The following is a 21,139-nucleotide window of genomic DNA, read 5'->3' on the forward strand; positions in this document are numbered from 1 at the left end:
TATTCTGATGGCAAAGTTAGTTAATATCGTCAGCAGTACTCTTTCAGTTTTTAAAGACATACCTTAGTCAAAATGATTTAGTTACTAAGTTTACAGTACATTAATATCACTACAATATTATGGACTTAAAATCCTCCACTTCCGCACAGCTCTCAGATCTGCTGTCAATGATGCTCTCCAAATCACTGTCCATTACCCCTGTGTCTGTGTTGCCGCTGTGAAAATCAGCGTGTGTACATAATGAAACTCTGCTTTTCATGTAAACTCTTCCATCTTTCGCCACTCCCACCTAAACAAAGCTGGACTCACCCACTTTCCTGACTTTTTTCAAACAAGAAGTGTGAAAACACCCTGCTGAGACAGTGGGGGTTTCATGGCCCTTTAATATTCTCCTAAAGAAAAAAAGTCACGTTCATGAGTAAACAAACAGCATATTTACATTTTAGATTTAACTATCCCTTTAATTCCATAAATATATGACAAACTAAAACAAAGTTCTGCAGTCTGACAGATCAGTATGTTTGTAATGATTTTCTTCTATTTTTAATGTAGTTTTTAGCGCTATATTTGTTACATTCTTTGTTGAATCAAGTATTACAGCTGAACACCACTGTCACACATTGAAAGTTTCACAAACAACATTTAAATAGAGTCTTAAAAGTTCATTAATGTCTATATCCAAATCTGATTTTGATTTTAAGCACAAATGTCTGACAAATGACATCTCCAGAGGCCCCCAGAGAACCTCCAACTAAACTCATCTTTTGATTGTAACATAAAAATCCCATTATTTCACAGCAATACCACGGTAATTACATAGTGTAACTGCAGATAGTTTTCCTCTCACCTCAGGCTACGTCTCTCAGGATTCATCGTCAGTTTTAATAATGTGGAAAAGCGTGACATTGAACAGTACCTGGTGGCCGTTGTTCCATCCGTAAAGCGCACGATCCCTGGCATTGTAATCCAGCATGGACATGTGAAAGTACTGGTTATGGATAGGGATGTCCATGTACTCATAGGTGGATGTTTTAGTGGAGTAAGAGTAGTAAACCTTGGCTCCGGTCAGGTGTGAGTTGGTGATATAGAGTGTGCCGCAGATCATGAAGGACTCGCCTGCATTGCGTTTAGAGTATTCAGTGTTCCAGGAGTTCAGCACCTGGATGGTCTGAGGATCCAGTCGGCTGATCACTATATTCCCTGCATTCTGATTGGTGGCATAGATGGCCCATAAACCGAGCTCGTCGGCCATCAGGTCAATGTCGGAGAATCCGCCCCAGGTGTACGGATAGACGTTGTGGAATCCTGCGGACTCCAGGGCTCTTTGAGTCGTGACCCGGCCACTTTCGAAGCTGTATCTGACAATGATGTTGCTCTGGTATTTGTTGTAGTACAGCGAGCCATTGTAGACCACATGATTGGTTCCTGCCCAGTGGAACGGGAGGTTGTAGGTTTTTGACTCGACTCCTGCTACGAAGTCGCTGACTGATTTGTACTCACGTACAATCTTGTTGTTGGTATAGCTGTCCATGTACCAAACCTGCATTAGAACATTAGAAATGTGAGCATTTGAAACAATTCATTGTCAATTATATTAGATATGCATCATTACAATAAACCCTTATAAGCTTTAAGGTTGATAGGATAATGGGTGCTACAGGAGACTACAGGCTGTCATTAAGTGGCTCAGCAAAATTTAACCCTGTAGTTGTGTAAATATTCATGCTAATAGTTGTCTAAATATTTCTTTATTGATTGTAATCCAGTCAATTCTAATCTGATTTCTGATCTTATGTCAGATACAAGAACTTAGTTATTGTCAAATTGTATTACCAATTTCTAAACTACAGTGAATAGGACCATCTTTAGCTTTTATTACAGCAAATACTTGTTGTGACATTGTTTCATTGTGCTTCAGTAAAGTCACAACATTTATTCCTGTTCAGATTTGCACATTCTTTTCACCATAATCTTGTATTGATAATGGTAGAGTTGGTCCACTGTGTAAAGTCTTCTCCAGCGCATTCCGAATATTCCCAATAGGGTAAAAGTACAGTATGGACACTGTGGTGTAAAATAATGTCTCATTCTTCTTTTACCAATCTTTTACAATTTGAGCCCATGGAATTCTAGCATTGTCATCTGAGAATATGCCCATATCATGGATGCTTTATTTTATGGATGGTTTATTCAGGTAATCACCTGACCTCATTCTTAGGGCACATCATGTTGCTGAACCTAGACTTGACCAATTCAGCATCCCCCGACTACAGCACTGCCCCCACAGGCTTGCATTGTAGTCACTTTCTCTGCCTCTCTTTACACATCTCTCTGGAACAGGGTAAATCTGGACCACATGATCTTCTTCCATTGCTCCAAAGATCAATCTTTATGCTCCCTTGAAATTGAAATGTTTCTCCCCCAATTAGCATCATTGATAAATGGTTTTCTTAAGGCTACACAGCTTGCCTGTGCAACTGCTCTTACTTTCACTATTAAACATAGCCGTGAGTTCTACTGCTGTTATTTATTTATTTTTTTTGCAAGTTGATTTTACCAGATGTTTAAGTGATTGCCAATCTTGATCATTCAAGATCTTTTTTTTCCTGACCACATCTCTTCCTCAAAGATTATGGTTCCAGTTTTTTAAATGCGTTGCAGCATGCATAACAGTTCTTAATGCAATTTTAGTAGTTTCAGCAATCTCTATAGATGTTTTCTTTGCTTGATGCCTACCAATAATCTGACCCATCTGAAACAGATTAACATCTTTTCCGCAACCACAGGATGTCTTCAAACATGGTTTTTAAGAAAGACAAGCTACTCTCTGCATCAGTTACAGTTAAATAACTTACCAGCTGAAACAAAGTACACCCGTCGCTGGGTCGAGCCCCGGCTGGGTCAGTTGGCATTTCTGTGTGGGGTTTGCATGTTCTCCCTGTGTTTGTGTGGGTTTCCACTGGGTGCTCCAGTCTCCCCCACAGTCCAAAGACATGTGGTATAGGCAAATGTGTGTGTGTGAATAGGCCAAATCTGGAGCTAATCTAACAAAATAGCTTACAATAATGGTCTAAAAACTAGTACATCCAAATTCATGTTGTAGAAAAATATTAAATGCAAACTTAAAAAAAAGAGTAAAAATTAAGATAAGAAAAAAAAAATTGTTGAAATTTTGTAGGTTGAAATTTTTTTTTTTTTTTGCAATATTTAGCTTGAATTTAATTGTATTATCTTTCAATTTCTAAACAGGTTTGGTGACTAAAATATTATTTGAATAAATATATCTGTTTAATAAATCTATTTTGTTTAAATGGACCAAAATACATTGCCTATTTTCAGTGAGAAATGAAAAAATATATTCATTTTCAAAATGGTGTGTACTCAATTATGCTGAGCGCAGAATATATATATTCTTAATAACCATTAATTTGAATCAGTAATTCCATGTACTTCATTTTTTACTTATACATTCATTCATTTTCTTTTCGGTTTAGTCCCTTTATTAATCTGGGGTCTGTTACTAATCTGGGGTTTATTAATCGCCATAGTGGAATGAACGGCTAACTTATCCAGCACATGTTTTACGCAGCGAATGCCCTTCCTGCTGCAACCCACATATTCACATTCATACACTACGAACAATTTAGCCTACCAAATTCACCTGTACCGCATGTCTTTGGACTGTGGGGGAAACCGGAGCACCCGGAGGAAACCCACGCGAACGCAGGGAGAACATGCAAACTCCGCACAGAAACGCCAACTGACCCAGCCGAGGCTCGAACCAGCAACCTTCTTCCTGTGAGGTGACAGCACTACCTACTGCGCCACTGGGTCGCTTTTACTTATACGGTATGTTATATTTTTGAATATAAGTTCAATAATGTATCAATATTCATTCTTTGATTACATAATTCTCAAAGCATTACAGGATGAGTATTTTATCTCATTATAAAAGAATTGCACTTTTACTTTTGTCTGTTTTTCAACTCATATAATAAATATAGATTTTCACAAAGAAGTTTTTTTTGCCTAAAATCAAAGTATATATAATGTGAGAGCCGTGATTTCTTTGAACACCCTATAAAAGTGTTTTTTTTGTGTATGAAGTAAAAAAATAAAGCAAAGGAAAAACTGGGAAACAATATTGCTGTTGCATATAGCTATATATTACCTTGTTATTCTTCGGTGAAGCCTGAGGATCTGTCATCCATGCTCCAAACCTTGTTCCTGATGTCTTTACAGTGATGGGCCCTGTGATTTTCATCAGCTTACCACATGCTGACACAACAGAGAATGATAAATAATGTCAGCTCTTATATAATCAAGTCAGCCCAAGACAAGGGTGTCCAAACTCAGTCCTGGAGGGCCACTGTCCTAAAGAGTTTAGCTTCAACTGTCTAAAAGTTTCGAATTTGCCTAGTAAGACCTTGATTAGCTTGTTATGACAGGTTTGAATATGGAGGGTGCTATAGTGTCAAATACTACAGAATACCATTTGATCACTTCAACCACTTGAATGCTCCCCAAAAACAATAAGGTGTCTGTCATTTTGAGAGAAGATTTTTGAGATGAGACTTGGCATTTTTCAGAGGATGATATTGTGTGAAACAACACATGGTTTACATGATATGATTGACAGGATGATATCCGATCACGTCCTTCAGAAACCGCCATAAAGGAGGTTGGTGTCGTGTGTGAGTGTGCACACGCATTAGCTTGGGAAACAAAATTTAAGAGACAGTCATTGTTAAATTTCATTTAAATACGAAGCTTAATGGGAAGCATTTAAATTTTGGAGAATTTGATGTTTTCCCATTTGATGAGATAGGAGCTACACTTGCATGCCTGAGAGGCATCTCAAAGAGTGAAATGGGACTGATAATGTACCAGACACTGCCCTTGCAGGAGCAGGATTGGCCTAAGAGTATACAAACTTTAAAACTCACTAAGTTTGTTCATGCAGTTCCTCAGTCTTCCCTCCAAGCCAAGGACCCTTTGCTGGAGCTCCTCATAATCATACGCTCCGATCTCCTCCTGAATGGCCATCAGCACCACAGACAGATTCCTGATCTCCTCCTTGAACTGGGAAATGAGCGAGGCATCAGTTTTATACTGCTCCAAAACTGGAATCAGCGGCTGCAGCTCATTCATCTTCCCCTTCAGCTCCTGAAAAACCAGACAGAAGATTAAATTAAATCACGAGCAGAGATTTGCTTACATTAGTAGAAACAGATGCTCCACTGGTAACAGCAAGATGTTCTGAATATAACACACAAATAAAGCATGACCTTTACGGGATTACAGGATTTCCAGGAATGTTGGCCTGCCTTTTCAAATGATTGTAAAAAAGCTAGTCATGAAGTGGATTTTGATTCATTCTTGGAGAGTAATGGCTAGTGTGGCTTTTTCAGACTGCTCTGTTCATATGAGAAAGAGCCATTGATTTTCTTCGAGGCATGACTTTAATGGTAGCCCACCTGAAAGTTTTTAGTCAATAATGTTCTTCGGTTGGACTCGATTTGTCTGAACTTTGATCGGAGTCCTTTCATCTGGCTCTCCATTTTCATGACATACTGGAAATCCCTCTGGGTCCTCAGGTTCAGCACTTCGATTGACTGCGACATGTTCTGAATCTTAAAAGAGGAAGATGGGCCGAAATGAAGTTAGGATCCATTAATCATTCTTTGAACTGCAAAAAAAAGCAAGATGCGGTAGATTTAAATTACATTTCCAACTGGCGTAAATCAGCCCTGACACTGTGTCTCTGAGGAATTCTCCATTTCCATAATTCCATTCAACACAACCAAAGCAAAGATAGATTTCAGAGACAAAAATGGGACTATGTATGGGTTGTTAACCCTATTACCTCCTTCGCCAGCCTCCACCAAACAAAGGAAGATGTTTTACGGGTCTCTAAAATCAACTATCATTGAATATTATTGTAACTGAAAAGAAATGCGTAGGAAGGAGGAACAAGAGGGGGCCTAAAACACCCTTCAGGCCGTTTTTGCATTACCATCATCTTTATGCTCCTCCACAATCAGCTGCAGAGAAGCCTGTGGCATTTTTAGCAGATGACAATGGCGAGCAGTTTCGCATAATGCTTTCAAATCTCTGCAATGAAAGCTTTTGTTATCCAAACCAGATCTCAATATAAAACGACTTTAGAGTTCTTAGACACACATTTTGATGTGCGCACACACCTTCTCCAGCAACTGGCGGAGCTGCTTGCTCTTTGCATCTCTGGAGCACAGGCTCTGTTCTGGTGCCACAACGGTACAGATGCAGCGACCGTCGGCATCCTGTGCTGAACTGTACACCTGCCAGCCTTCCTTTGGTCTGATGGTCTGTTCATAAAGAAACACAACAGATGCAGGCAGATCTTTATGTTTGTGAAAATAAAGTGAAAAAAACATTGTAAGTGAAACTCTTAATGCAATGAAGTTCAGCTATCTATTAATGTGACATAATCTGATTTTCATGCCTCAAGCATGCTTAAAGCAGCTGAGTGAATCTGAAATGTGGCTATTTTGTGAAAACTACAATGCATTTACATGGCACACCATTCATTGCCAGACTTTTCAAAAATGCAAAGGAAAAACATGATAGTTTTACTAGGTTATACCAAGAGTTGTTCAATTGTTACATTTTTTGTGGACTTTTTCCTGTTTGTGTCCATGGTTACATATTGTGTCCACTTGTTCTGTGTTAGTTTATATACAGTTTATATATATATACAGTTGAAGTCAGAATTATTAAGCCCCCAGAATTATTAGCCCCCCTGTTTATTTTTTCCCCAATTTCGGTTTAACTGAGAGAAGATTTTTTTCAACACCTTTCTAAACATAATAGTTTTAATAACTCATTTCTAAAACTGATTTATTTTATCTTTGCCATGATGACAGTAAATAATATTTTCAAGACATTTCTATACAGCTTAAAGTGACATGTAAAGGCTTAAATTAGGTTAACTAGGCAGGTTAGGGTAATTAGACAAGTTGCTGTATAACAATGGTATTTTAAAAAGAAAAAAAAAATTCAAAGGGGGGCTAATAATTCTGACTTCAACTATATATATATATATATATATATATATATATATATATATATATATATATATATATATATATATATATATATATATATATATATATATATGTATAGTTCTGTCAGGTTCTTGAATCTGATTGGCTGATAGCAGTGCGATATTCTGCAATATCAGAACTTTTACTCCGCCCACTTAGGTCAAGGTAAAATTTATTGTCTCCCATAGGAGAAATTTGTTTAAGAAAAAAGGTTTTGCTGTACATAAACACCAACAAGACACAATAAAACACACGTAAACATTACAAATCTGATCTTAAAATAACTCCCCATATAAATACGGTCCCATAAAAACAATGATTAAAATAAAATAAAATGTGCCCCCACTGCCCTCTATTATACCAGTTATCTTAATCCTTGACCGTCCTACCCTACTTGCTCGTTGATCAATTCAATTGAAAAAGGTACAAAAGAATGTTTATATGAATTTATCAGTTCATACTCCAAAGACAGCACATGCGAAGAATCAGATGAAATCTTTTTGGCTTGTTGAGTGAAAGATCAATAAACGGACAAATATATATATATATATATATATATATATATATATATATATATATATATATATATATATATATATATATATATATATATATATATATATATATAGTTGTTGGACAACATAATGTACTTTTGCGGCTTTTTTAGGCAAGAATGTAATTGTTTAGATTTCAACTATGCAGTGCCATCCATAAAATGGCCACAGAGACTGTTAATAAGCCCTTAGAGGAGGAAAAACCCAGCGTAATTTTAAACTACAGCTGATCAAATCATTATGAAACTGGTAAGTGACTTTCTGTCAATCTCTCTTTCTTTTTTATGTTGCAGTGTTGTATTTATACCATATATTTGTAGTATGTTAAGTGTGAGATGAGAATCACATATTAGGAATGTATGTATTTTGTGTTGGCCACTCTTTGTATAACTCTGAGTTACTTTTTGGTTGGCCATCTATTTGTTTCTGACGCGTCTGCTGTCTTTGTTACTGCAGACTAGTTAACAAAAAGAAAGAATAAATGCTCGTTGATGTTTTTCCTTATCGCAAACACTTTGGTTTTTTCAGGGATAATTATTGGGAACTCTCGATTGCAACAGAGAAATACTGAGAAATCTCTGTAGACGGATTGCATTTCATGCTGTTCAGACTTCATCACTTTAGACATTCTAGAGAATCATTCAAATACTAGCTCTAAAGTGACGCTGCAGAAACAGCACTGGTTTATAAATGGCGGTTATTCAAGTAGTTTTTCATACAAAAGGGTTTTAGACTCTTCATGTTTGATTTTCTTTTTTTATATACACAATTATGCCATCGAACTGTTGTATAAACACAATATCAAACTCATAGCAGTGCGATGTGGCTGTATATCATCACTGGTGGGACTATAAGGCACTCGGCCTAAACGCATGCCTTCCACCAGTGCCGATATACAGCCACATTGCACTGCTATGAGTGTGATATTGTATATGTATATATATATATATATATATATATATATATATATATATATATATATATATATACAGTAAATAACTGTAGCAAGCTCAAAACTAAAATCACTATAGTTATACAAATACTGTGGCTGTTGAACCACAACACTTTTTGGGCTTTTTTTTTTACAAGAATGTACTTTATTTCTTTCGTTTAGATATCAAGTATGTGTTTTATTTATAAGCATAACATCTGTTTGAAAATATGCTCTGATAAGAGAGCCTCTCATTCACTACCGAGACCCTTCAGATGGGTAATCTTTCTTGGTAGTTATTCTGGGGTCTGATGGATGTCTCTACAGCGTGTAAATGTAAAAAATAATTTGTTTTTGGTAAATCTTAAGGGCAATAGTTGGTAGTAATGATTTTCTATTTTCTCCAGAGCAGACAGATTTGACAGCAATGTTACGTTTTACAGCTGTAGAATAAATGCCAACTGGCCACTGTTCTTTGTTCATATTGAGCATCATTATATATTTGTTGGTTTAGCAAGGGCTTTTGTCCAGCTGTTAATATGATAGATTAATCCATGTCTGGGAAAAGACTTTTTCATTCCTTAACACTGTATATCAGTTATACTACTAGTTAACTATTTAACCAACTAAATGGTTAAATAGAGGTAAACTTAATGTTGATTAAGCTTGGATTGATTACTTAATGTGCAAATTATACAGTGTACTGTGTAAATTACCGATTACTGTCAGATATCTACTCAACCCAATCAAAAATCTTTTTTTTATTAAACTTTTCACCCAACAAATAGGTCTGTCCATATCTGACCCAAAAAATTAAAACAATCTAGCAATTCTAATAGTGCATTTAATAACTTTGTATAGAAGACATTAGCCTAGACCACAGGTGTCAATTCCAGTTCCTGGAGGGCCACAGCTCTGCACAGTTTAGTTTCAACCCTGCTCCAACACACAAAAGCTGCAGTCACACTGCACTTTTCTCCCCATAGATTTCCAATCATATGCACGCAAATACATCAGACCGGAAACGCAAGCTTGTGCGACAAGTTTCGCAGTTCGCTGCGTTGGAAAGTTCAAGCTTGGTGAACTCTGACCTGCGAAATCACATCACATGATTGCGTGAGACCAATCAAAGATCAAAACATGACCTCTGTACAGAAATTTAAAACATGGACCAATTGCTCACTTTTTAAAATGTCTAATCATCTTGTTTAATTTCTCTTTTCGCAGTGCCATACAACAGAATTTTGCACAAACTCTAGTGTGACCGCAGCATCACCTGTAGGTCTCAAACAAGCATGAAGGACTTAATTAAAATGATCCGGTGTGTTTAATTAGGGTTGAACCTAAACTCTGCAGACCTGCAGCCTTCCAGGAACTGGAATTGACACCTGTGGCCTAGACAATATAGTTTTCCAACTTAATTGAGTTCAAGTTTTGTGCTCATGTCAGTGCAGTCAAATATACAATATTACTGGTTATCAAGAGACATCTAAAAATGCTCCCGGAGGGTCAATCAATGTCCTGCAGATTTTTGCACCATCACACAAGACTAAAAGTTTCCTACTGAATACGAAGGCCTTTGGTGTGTACAAAATCAGAGCAGGTACTGTATTTCAATTTCAACGGTTTGCTCTAATATGACTATTTGTAGTATGAATGAAATGCAGATGGACGACATGGTGGCTCAGTGGTTGGCACTGTCGCCTCACAACAAGAAGGTCGCTGGTTCGAGTATACAGCCACATCGCACTGCTATGAGTGTGATATTACGTTTATACAACATTTCGACGGCACAATCATGTAAATAAAAAAAGAAATTCAAACATGAAGAGTCTAAAAACCCTTTTGTATGAGGAACTACTTTCTTCCGCCGTTTATTCACATCTGCAACTGACGTCAGAACAGCAGAAACCAGTGCTACTCCAGCAACGTCACTTTAGAGCTAGTATTTGAATGATTCGCTAGCGTAATGTCTAAAGTGACAACAAAACAGGTGATTTTGCTGACATTTTAAGATTATAAGTCTGATCGGCATGAAATGTCATCAGTCTACAGAGATATCTCAGTATTTCTCTGATGCAATCGGGAGATCACAATAATTAACCCCGAAAAAGCCAAAGTGTTTGAAATAAGGAAAAACATCAATGGGCATTTCTTCTTTCTTTCTGTTTAATGAATTAGTCTGCAGTAACGAAACAGGAGTCGCATTAGAAACAAACAGATGGCCAACCAAAAAGTAACTCAGGGTTATACAAAAAGTGGCCAACACAAAATACATACATTCCTAATATGTGAGTGCCATTTCAAACCAGTTTGCTCTAGTATGACTATTTGTAATATGAATGAAATGCAGATGGGCGACACGGTGGCTCAGTGGTTAGCACTGTCGCAAGAAGGTTGCTGGTTCGAGTCCCGGCTGGGTCAGGTGGCATATCTGTGTGGAGTTTGCATGTTCTCCCTGTATTCATGATGGTTTTCCCGGGTGCTCCGGTTTCCCCCACAGTGCAAAGACATGTGGTATAGGTGAACTGAATTAACTAAATTGGCCATAGTGTGTGTGTGTGTGTGTGTGTGTGTGTGTGTGCGTGTGTGTGTGTGTGTGTGTGTGTGTGTGTGTGTGTGTGTGTGTGTGCGTGTGTGTGTGTGTGTGTGTGTGTGTGTGTGTGTTTTGTAGTACTGAGTTGCAGCTGGAAGGGAATCTGCTGTGTAAAACATATGCTGGATTAGTTGGCAGTTACTCCATTGTGGTGACCCCTGATGAATAAAGGGACTAAGTTGAAGGAGAATGAATGAATGAATGAATGAATGAATGAATGAATGAATGAATGAATGAATGAATGAACGAATGAACGAATGAAATGCAGACATATTCCACTCAACACATTCTTCAGAAACTCAGCCAGAAGAAGTAGGTCAACCAGGTATTTCTAAACTAAATTTTTTTCACAATTCATTTCAGACACATTACTTGTTTTTCACATTTTCATATTTGCTGTTTTTGACATACTCAATCCACTTGTTAAGTGTGACGTCAATCGAATCAGCAACCGTGCCTAAGCAATTTATCAAACTGTCAAAACAAGTGGTAATAATAAAGGTTTACAAAGAGATGTAATACTTTTGAAAATCACGATCGCAACATATATATATATATATATATATATACATACATATATATATGCCTACATGCCCCAAAACGATACATTTTTTATATATTGTTGAAATATAGGTGTCTGTGATGCAGCCAGAGACTGTTGTGTACACCATGATTTTATATAAAAGTCACTAATGTGTGATATGACTAAAAAGTAAAAAGTAATAAATGAATATTTTCTCAATTCAAATGAATACCCGGAAACAGTATTTCATACGTCACAACTCAACAAGCGGATATTTAAGTGCTTTAGTTTGGATCAAAGCTAAACATTGCATTACAGTGACCTCCCATGAGCAGATTTGGACAGCCCTACTCTAACCTGGAAGAATATTCAGAAATATTATTTGGATTCATGCACTCATCAAACTGAACCCAATTCAATCACAAGCCGCTAAAACACAGCAGACAAAAAAGAAAAACAGAAAAGCGTGTTTTGACTACAAATAGCCCCCATTGCAACACCTTCACGATAAAGCCTCTCTCTCCACATTCATCCCCCTAAAATTTCCCTAGATTGTCTACAACAATAAAGGCGCTTTGTAAACACCCACATTCATTCTTTTTTTTCCTCCACTCTCGCAGCGGGCTCTGAAAGGCCGGCTCTGGGGACTAGCCTTTTACAGGCGAGTTGAAAAAGAGGGTGCTTTACACACTCTGGCACACTTCCTAAAGCTGCTGCAACTACCAACTAACTGCAATTTCAGCAAATTGTAACATATCCAAGTTGGATGGGCACTTCCTGCTAGTTCACTGTCATTATGAGATATGAGCCGAGGGATTCTGCTCCTCAAATAAGACCTGCAGCTGGGTTTATTAAGACTAAATGAGAGATCCTCGTGACACTTTCAGATACTACGGGCTTCTTTTGTTTCCGGTCACATTCAATTGAATTCTCTGGGTTTTACATGACAAATAAATTGCTGTTTGTCAGCATTGCAGATTTTGATCTTGACCCAGCGCTGAAAAAGACCCCTTTGGGATTGCATACAGATTAATAGTGGTGCTGAGAACAGACTGACAAAGAAAACATTTCTGCACTTAAACTCTTTAGCAATGTCAGATGCTGTTGTTTAGGGGGTTTTAATATTCTAGATGACACAGACGTCTAAATATGATCATGATGTGAAAGATCCCCATCTATCTATCTATCTATCTATCTATCTATCTATCTATCTATCTATCTATCTATCTATCTATCTATCTATCTATCTATCTATCTATCTATCTATCTATCTATCTATCTGTTTCTATCTAATTATTATTATTATCATTATTATTATTATTATTATTATTATTATTATTATTATTATTATTATTATTAATCTATGTTGAATTTATTAGTTTATTTTAATATATATTTTAGCTTTTATTCTATGTTTAATTGTTTATTTTGATCTTGCATTCATTTAAATTATTATTACAATTTTCATTGAGTTTTTCCCAAACATTTCCATAGCACTTTGCAGTTTAAAAGCCTTTCTTTCCTTCTCGCTTTGTATCAAAATAGTGCTATATTAGTGGATTAATAATTTAATGTGTGTTTTAGACTACTTTTAAAAATTAGCAATTGGTACATACAGCAGGAACTGTTACACCGCCTTTATATTAAAACTAATAGCTGTAATTAAAGGCTACTTTTGTACTTACTGCAGGAAACACATCTTCATTTAAATGGCTATATTTAGGAGTATAAATTCTACTGTAGTCTAATAATACACTAATACACTAATAAAATAGTAAATAAAACAATAAACTAGTATATTGTGGTTGTAATAGTGTAGAGAAAATAAATGATGGTAAGAATTTTTTAGCAAACATGTTTCATGAAAATGCATGAGGTTTACAATAATATCTTTATAAACTGTTTTGTTTACCAAATAACTTATTTTTATTAGGGACATATAAACATATATGTTCTTATACACATCTTGTAGCAAAATAAATATCTGAGTACAAAATGCATCGTTACAAATGCATTTAATTGTATTATACATTTAGGCAACAAACAGCTAGTGCTCAGTACATGTGGAAGCTTAAAACCTTTTAAACGACAGAAATAAAACTGATTATACTGAATCCGTGTCGTCAATTCAGTATAACATAGTGTTCTTACCTAAACCTTTACCTCCCTATGGATATTTACATAAAACCCAGCCAGCTTAAGTTGCATTGCATCTTGTTAACTCCCTCTCTAGACTAAGGCTGTCACTAAAAGGATATTATCGCATAAATACATAAGAATACCTCACAAAAATGACACCGAGAGCCTTCTTTGTTACTTTGCGTCCACACTCAGTCTTTCGTACACCCTGTTCCTCTGACTCAGTGCTGTTTTAGCAGCCGGACTCAGACATGTCAAGTTTGTGTGTATGTGAAGTCAGTAAGACTCACCGCGGAAGGGCAGTAGCCGAGCAGGGCGAGAAAACACAGCGGTTTCAGCACCACGAACAGCGGCCGCATTCTGCCTCGAGTCTCCCGCCTACGTGTCTCTTTCAGCCCGATTCACCCCGCGATGGTTCAGATGGAGCTTGTTGTCCGTTCGCTGGGACCAGAGACCCTCGACAGAGCCGCGGAAAGTGCGAGCGCTGTCATCGCCGCTCCGGGCGCAGAAAAGTTTGAGAGATGTGTGGAGACTCTCGGAGGATATTACATCATCCGAGCGCTTCACAGTGGGGTTACTCTTCTCATTTGCCAAACTTGATGTGTGTAAGTTCACGACTTGTATATAGTTAAAAGATAATGACTACGGTTTAGGCTATATATGAACAAAATGCCCACTAGATCAAACTAACAATTCTGACTCCTGACTCCTTATATAGCCTATTTTAAAGCAATTATAATAAGAATTGCTATTTAATTATACTTTTTAACGAGGCAAAAATATCATACATTAACTGGTGATTATTAAACTATATGTAAAACTTTATTTTTAAATTATATAATTAAGAATTTACACACATTTTGCAAATACCAAATATCATCAACATATTGTTCATGTTTCTACAATGAAGTTTCTTGTGACAATTTCGTGACAATCAACCAAAATGAATCAACCAAAATGAATTTACCAAAATAAATCAACGAAAATGAATCAACCAAATTGAATTCAGCAAAACTAATCAACCAAAATGAATTTAACCAAAATAAATTCACCAAAATGAATCGACCAAAATTAATCAACCAAAATTAATTCACCAAAATGAATCAACCAAAATGAATTCACCAAAATGAATCAACCACAATGAATCAACCAAAATGAATCAACCAAAATGAGTCAACCCAAATGAATCAACCAAAATAAATCAACCAAAATGAGTCAACCCAAATGAATCAACCAAAATAACTCAACCAAAAAATGAATCAACCACAATGAATTCACTAAAATGAATCAACCAAAATGAATCAACCAAAATGAGTCAACCCAAATGAATCATCCAAAATAAATCAACCAAAATGAATCAACCAAAATGAATTCACCCAAATAAATCAATCAAAATAAATTCACCCAAATAAATCAACCAAATTGAATCAACTAAAATGAATCAACCAAAATAAATTTTCCAAAATGATTCAACCAAAATTAATTCACCAAAATTAATTCATCTAAATGAATCAAGCAAAATGAATCAACCAAAATGAGTCAACCCAAATGAATCAACCAAAATAAATCAACCAAAATTAATTCACTAAAATGAATCACCCAAAATGAATCAACCAAAATAATTCACCAAAATTAATTCATCAAAATGAATCAACCAAAATGCATTCACAAAAATAAATCAACGAAAATGAATTCACCAAAATGAATCAACCAAAATGAATCAACCAATGTGAATTAACCAAAATGAATTCATCAAAATGAATCAACCAAAATAATTCACCAAAATTAATTCATCAAAATGAATCAACCAAAAAATCCATTCACAAAAATAAATCAACGAAAATGCATTCACCGATTTGAATTAACCAAAATCAATTAACCACAATGAATCAACCAAAATAAATCAACCAATGTTAATCAACCAAAATGAATTCATCAAAATGAATTAACCAAAATGCATTCACAAAAATAAATCAACCAAAATGAATCAACCAAAATAGATTTACCAAAATGATTCAACCAAAATGATTTTGCCAAAATGACTCAACCAAAATGAATCAACCAAAATGATTTTACCAAAATGATTTAACCAAAATGATTCAACCAAAATGAATTCACCAAAATGAATTCATCAAAATGAATCAACCGAAATGCATTCACAAAAATAAATCAACCAAAATTAATCAACCAAAATAGATTTACCAAAATAAACCAACCAGAATGAATCAACCAAAATGATTTTGCCAAAATGACTCAACCAAAATGAATCAACCAAAATGATTTTACCACAATGAATTCATCAAAATGAATTAACCAAAATGCATTCACAAAAATAAATCAACCAAAATTAATCAACCAAAATAGATTTACCAAAATAAATCAACCAGAATGAATCAACCAAAATGATTTTGCCAAAATGACTCAACCAAAATGAATCAACCAAAATGATTTTACCAAAATGATTCAACCAAAATGAATTCACCAAAATGAATTCATCAAAATGAATCAACCGAAATGCATTCACAAAAATAAATCAACCAAAATGAATTCACCAAAATAAATCAACTAAAATGAATTCACCAAAATAAATCAACTAAAATGAATTCAACAAAATAAATCAACTAAAATGGTGTCAAATCAAAATTAATTTACCAAAATGAATTCACCAAAATTATTCAACTAAAATGAATCAACCAAAATGAATTCACCAAAATAAATCAATCAAAATTGATCAACTAAACTTAATCAACCAAAATGAATTCACCTGAATGAATCAACCAAAATGAATTCACCATAATGAATTCATAAAATTGAATCAACCAAAAAGCATTCACAAAAATAAATCAATCAAAATGAATTCACCAAAATAAATCAACCAAAATGAATTCACCAAAATGAATTCACCAAAATAAATCAACCAAATTGAATTCACCAAAATTAATCAACTAAAATTAATCAACCAAAATTAATCAACCAAAATGAATTCACCAGAATGAATCAACCAAAATGAATTCACCAAAATGAATTCATCAAAATGAATCAACCGAGAAGCATTCACAAAAATAAATCAACCAAAATAAATTCACCAAAATGAATAAACTAAATTTAATCAACAAAAATGAATTAACCAAAATGAATCTATCAAAATTAATTCACCAAAGTAAATCAATGTTACGTACATGTCCAGTTGGGCACCTCTCTGTTCATCTCGGTCCTAGCTAACTTGTTGCTTGGCTGGCTTGCTTTTTGTTTACACTCGTTGTATAATTTAGAGTGAAAAGGCCTGCCTTTTTTTGTTAGAGTCACAAAAAGTTACCAAATAAATTAAAATAAAACTGCCTAAATTTGTTACTTAGCAAATGTTGGCATCTGTAGCAAATGTTGGCATCACTCAACACTAAATACTTTTTTAGGTTTTCGTCAGGAATCTAGTCTGCTTTGCCCACAGACTAAAAGTAATGCAGGAAATGTACTGTCAATGGATCTGTCAACAGTATGAACAATGGATCAGAAAAGATTATCAGTTTTCAAACCTATTTCACTTGTAATATATGATGTAATATTAGACGTGACTTTTGTCATTTCATAATACTGAAAATGATGTGACTTTTTTAGTATAATATGTGCTTTATAGAATAAGAGGTTATGAATTGATGGCAGTCTAAAATAAAGCTCACAACACATTTCATTAATCAAGATATATGCTAAAATAGTCTCATCAGAAGTTAAATCATAAACCTAACTTCACCTCTGCTCACATTTTCAATTAGTTGCTTGGCAACAAGTGTGGTGCACTTATTTTAGACTGGGCTTCTCTTTATCTGTACCTATATTAAAAGAGAATGTTTTTTTTTACTTTAGTGTTCATATCAGCATTTGGTGAAATTATATTCATAGAGAGATTATTGTGCAGTTAAAATATCCTGGGTTTGAATGATGAGCGCAATAGAGTAGCTTGTCCTTTTTTTTTTAATTGAGTTTACAGAATTATTTCATACTTTTTACAATATGTAATATAAGTATTGGGCATCCCAAAAATCTCAAGTTTCATGCCAAAATACATGATTAACCATTTATTATGCCATGCTGTAAAGGTTCATTTTACATGTTTTTATTGTCTCTTTAAATGCAAATGAACAACTGATCTTGCACCCTTTCCAAATGAAGCAGTGGCTTTACACTTAGTAAACCCAGCTACTTAAAAACAACAAACAAAACCATCATGTGCTTTACAGTCTTGTCAGTCGAAACTCTTGGGAAACTCCTGGGGCTCTATTTTAACGAACCAAAATAGTAGGTAATAGTAACATTGTTAACATGTTAATAATAAACATTAAAAAACAACATGCAAATAAAAAGCCATCAGCCTTTCCATTTTTTCCGACCCCTGGGGTAATTAGGTTATATTAAAGACACAGCAATACCGTCAGATGCAGCACAATGATTTTATGGCACTAAGTTAGACCTAAACACCTTTACGGCACTCACATACATCAAAAATAAACTGTTCTCCAAAATTAAATGATGAATAGACTTGGGCCTATTGATGTGTGCAAGGATTATATATCTATAACAACCTCATAAAATATTGGGGGTCTTGAGTCACTGCCATTGCTATTTTGGGGGTCGCAGACTGAAAAGTTTGGGAACTGCTGGTCTAAAGCACATGGCTCAGCAAAAAAAAAAAAAAGGTCAGCACACCCAAAGAGTAATAGATGTGTTTTGGTCACGACGTGCATTAAACCAATCAGAGTATTATCTCCCATTTATTTAAAGAAGGACTTGCAGTTGAGCAATGGTGGATTTGCTATTTACATGGTGGATTTTGTAGGCAGTAAAACAGAACACTTTAATAATCCGCTGCCAGAGGACTACATATTCATACATGCACTCCGTTCACACAGACACACACTCTTCCCCATTTCCACTGATTGGACTCCCACAGCTGTTGCAGCTTCTGGACTAATTGCAAACACTATTTAAACATCACACACACTCCCTGCCTTTGCCGAGTCTTGTTTAACTGTATAGTGACAATTCAACGCGTTTCCTTAGTCTTGTTCCTCCGTGTGTTTACCGTAGCCTTGTTTATCTACTAATCCTTGTCTGCCGCCTGCCTTCCGACCTCTCGCCTGTGACTGATTACGATTCTGGACTGCCTATATACATCTGTTTGCACCTGTGTTGACCATTGCCTTCCTGACATCGAATAAACCTGCACGTGGATCCAAACCTCAGTTGTCTCTGTCACTCCCCGTGTTACAGAAGACTCGGCCAAACATGGATCCAGCGGGGATTAAAATCATGTGCCTGCGTCAGGGAGCCCGGTCAATTGAAGAATATGTGCAAGACTTTATTAATCTGGCTCATTTGACTACTTTGAACGAGGTATGCTTGATGATATTTTTTCATGGTGGGTTATCTGAGCCATTATACTCTATGATGCCGCTAGATGATCCTAACTGCACTATAATGAACTATATTGACCTGGCACTACAAATGAGTGGGTCCCCCTTCACCGTGGGCGAGGTGGAGGAGACCCCTAAATATTTTTTGGGGGGGGGGCAATGTACAGCAGGACCAGAGGACAACAGGGCTTGCTGTACATCCCACTGAGACATTAATGCTGGCATCACCATCTCTGCAGTCTACAGTACATCCTCCAGCTCACAAGATGGCCACTTCCAGTCCTCCAGCTCACAAGATGGCTGCTTCCAGTTCTCCTGCTCACAAGATGGTTTCCTGTTCCGAGTCTGTTCCTGCCTTTGTTCCTGCCAAAGTTCCTGAAAGACCATCGCCAGAGCCACTACTGCCAGAGCCACTACCTGAGCCACGGCCGCCAGAGCTGCCAGAACCACTGCCAGAGCCACCACTGCCACCAGTACTGCCAGAGCTGCCAGATCCTCCAGAGCTGCCAGATCCTCCAGAGCTGCCAGATCCTCAGTCACCACCACAGCTGCCAGAGCCGCTGCCAGAGCCACTGCCTGAGCCACAGCCGCCACTGCTGCCAGAGCTGCTGCCGCCGCCTGAGCTTTCTGAATGGCCGCCGCCGCCTGAGCTTTCTGAATGGCCGCCGCCGCCTGAGCTTCCTGAATGGCCGCCGCCGCCGCCTGAGCTTCCTGAATGGCCGCCGCCGCCTGAGCTTCCTGAATGGCCGCCGCCGCCTGAGCTTCCTGAATGGCCGCCGCCGCCTGAGCTTTTTGAATGGCCGCCACCGCCTGAGCTTCTTGAATGGCTGCCACCGCCGCCTGAGTTTCCTGAATGGCTGCCACCGCCGCCTGAGCTTTCTGAATGGCCGCCGCCTGCGCTTCCTGAATGGCCGCTGCCTGAGATCCATGAATGGCTGCTGACGCCTGAGTTTCCCGAATGGCTGCCACCGCCGCCTGCGCTTCCTGAATGGCCGCCGCCTAAGCTTCCTGAATGGCCGCCGCCTAAGCTTCCTGAATGGCCGCCGCCTAAGCTTCCTGAATGGCCACCAGGTTCATATGACCCACCGATGTCTGCGGAAAGTAAGGCTCTAGGCTCTCTACAACTCCATGCTCCAGGTCCTCCGCAGCTCCACTCTCCAGGCCCTCCGCAGCTCCACTCCCCAGGCCCTCCGCAGCTCCACTCCCCAGGCCCTCCGCAGCTCCGTGCCCCAAGCCCTCCGCAGCTCCACTCTCCAGGCCCTCCGCAGCTCCACGCTCCAGGCCTTCCGCAGCTCCATGCTTCAGGTACGCCTCCTCTACATGGTCCTGGCCCTCCATCCCTCCCCCTCTTCCGCCTCTGTCCACCTCCCACCTGATCAGTATTAGGAGTGTCTGGAAGCCACTCTTAGAGGGGGGGCTCTGTCACGATCACCAGCGATCACACTCCCAGATCGCTGGATCTCACACACATGGACTACAAATCCACCATTTTTGGACTACATATTCATACATGCACTCCGTTCACACAGACACACTCTTCCCCATTTCCACTGATTGGACTCCCACAGCTGTTGCAGCTTCTGGACTAATTGCAAACACTATTTAAACATCACACACACTCCCTGCCTTTGCCGAGTCTTTAACTGTATAGTGACAATTCAACGCGTTTCCTTAGTCTTGTTCCTCCGTGTGTTTACCGTAGCCTTGTTTATCTACTAATCCTTGTCTGCCGCCTGCTTTCCGACCTCTCGCCTGTGACTGATTACGATTCTGGACTGCCTATATACATCTGTTTGCACCTGTGTTGATCACTGCCTCCCTGACATCGAATAAACCTGCATTTGGATCCAAACCTCAGTTGTCTCTGTCACTCCCCGTGTTACAATAATAACCATGCCGGTCA

General features: G+C 37.5%; 1 protein-coding gene across 1 annotated transcript; it reads right to left on the reverse strand.

The window, feature by feature from the left end:
* Positions 1-411: 411 nt before the first annotated feature.
* olfm3b (olfactomedin 3b) lies at positions 412-14,335 on the reverse strand. Its single transcript, XM_056466208.1, has 6 exons — positions 14,119-14,335; positions 6,204-6,347; positions 5,478-5,633; positions 4,947-5,166; positions 4,172-4,278; positions 412-1,540 (listed from the first exon to the last, which is right to left on the reverse strand). The coding sequence occupies exons 1-6, from the start codon at positions 14,185-14,187 to the stop codon at positions 863-865; spliced, it is 1,374 nt and encodes a 457-aa protein (XP_056322183.1). The 5' UTR covers positions 14,188-14,335; the 3' UTR covers positions 412-862.
* Between the last annotated feature and the right edge of the window lie 6,804 nt (positions 14,336-21,139).

The sequence above is a fragment of the Danio aesculapii genome, chromosome 2 (assembly GCF_903798145.1).
Source record: "Danio aesculapii chromosome 2, fDanAes4.1, whole genome shotgun sequence".
NCBI classification, from domain to species: domain Eukaryota; kingdom Metazoa; phylum Chordata; class Actinopteri; order Cypriniformes; family Danionidae; genus Danio; species Danio aesculapii.

Coding starts and splice junctions, on each gene's coding strand:
- olfm3b (XM_056466208.1), bottom strand. CDS start 14,187: ATGCGGCCGCTGTTCGTGGTGCTGAAACCGCTGTGTTTTCTCGCCCTG. Junction 6,348..14,118: donor TCGGCTACTGCCCTTCCGCG/GTGAGTCTTACT, acceptor CTTTATGAACAG/ACCATCAGACCAAAGGAAGG. Junction 5,167..5,477: donor TATTGACTAAAAACTTTCAG/GTGGGCTACCAT, acceptor CTGGTTTTTCAG/GAGCTGAAGGGGAAGATGAA.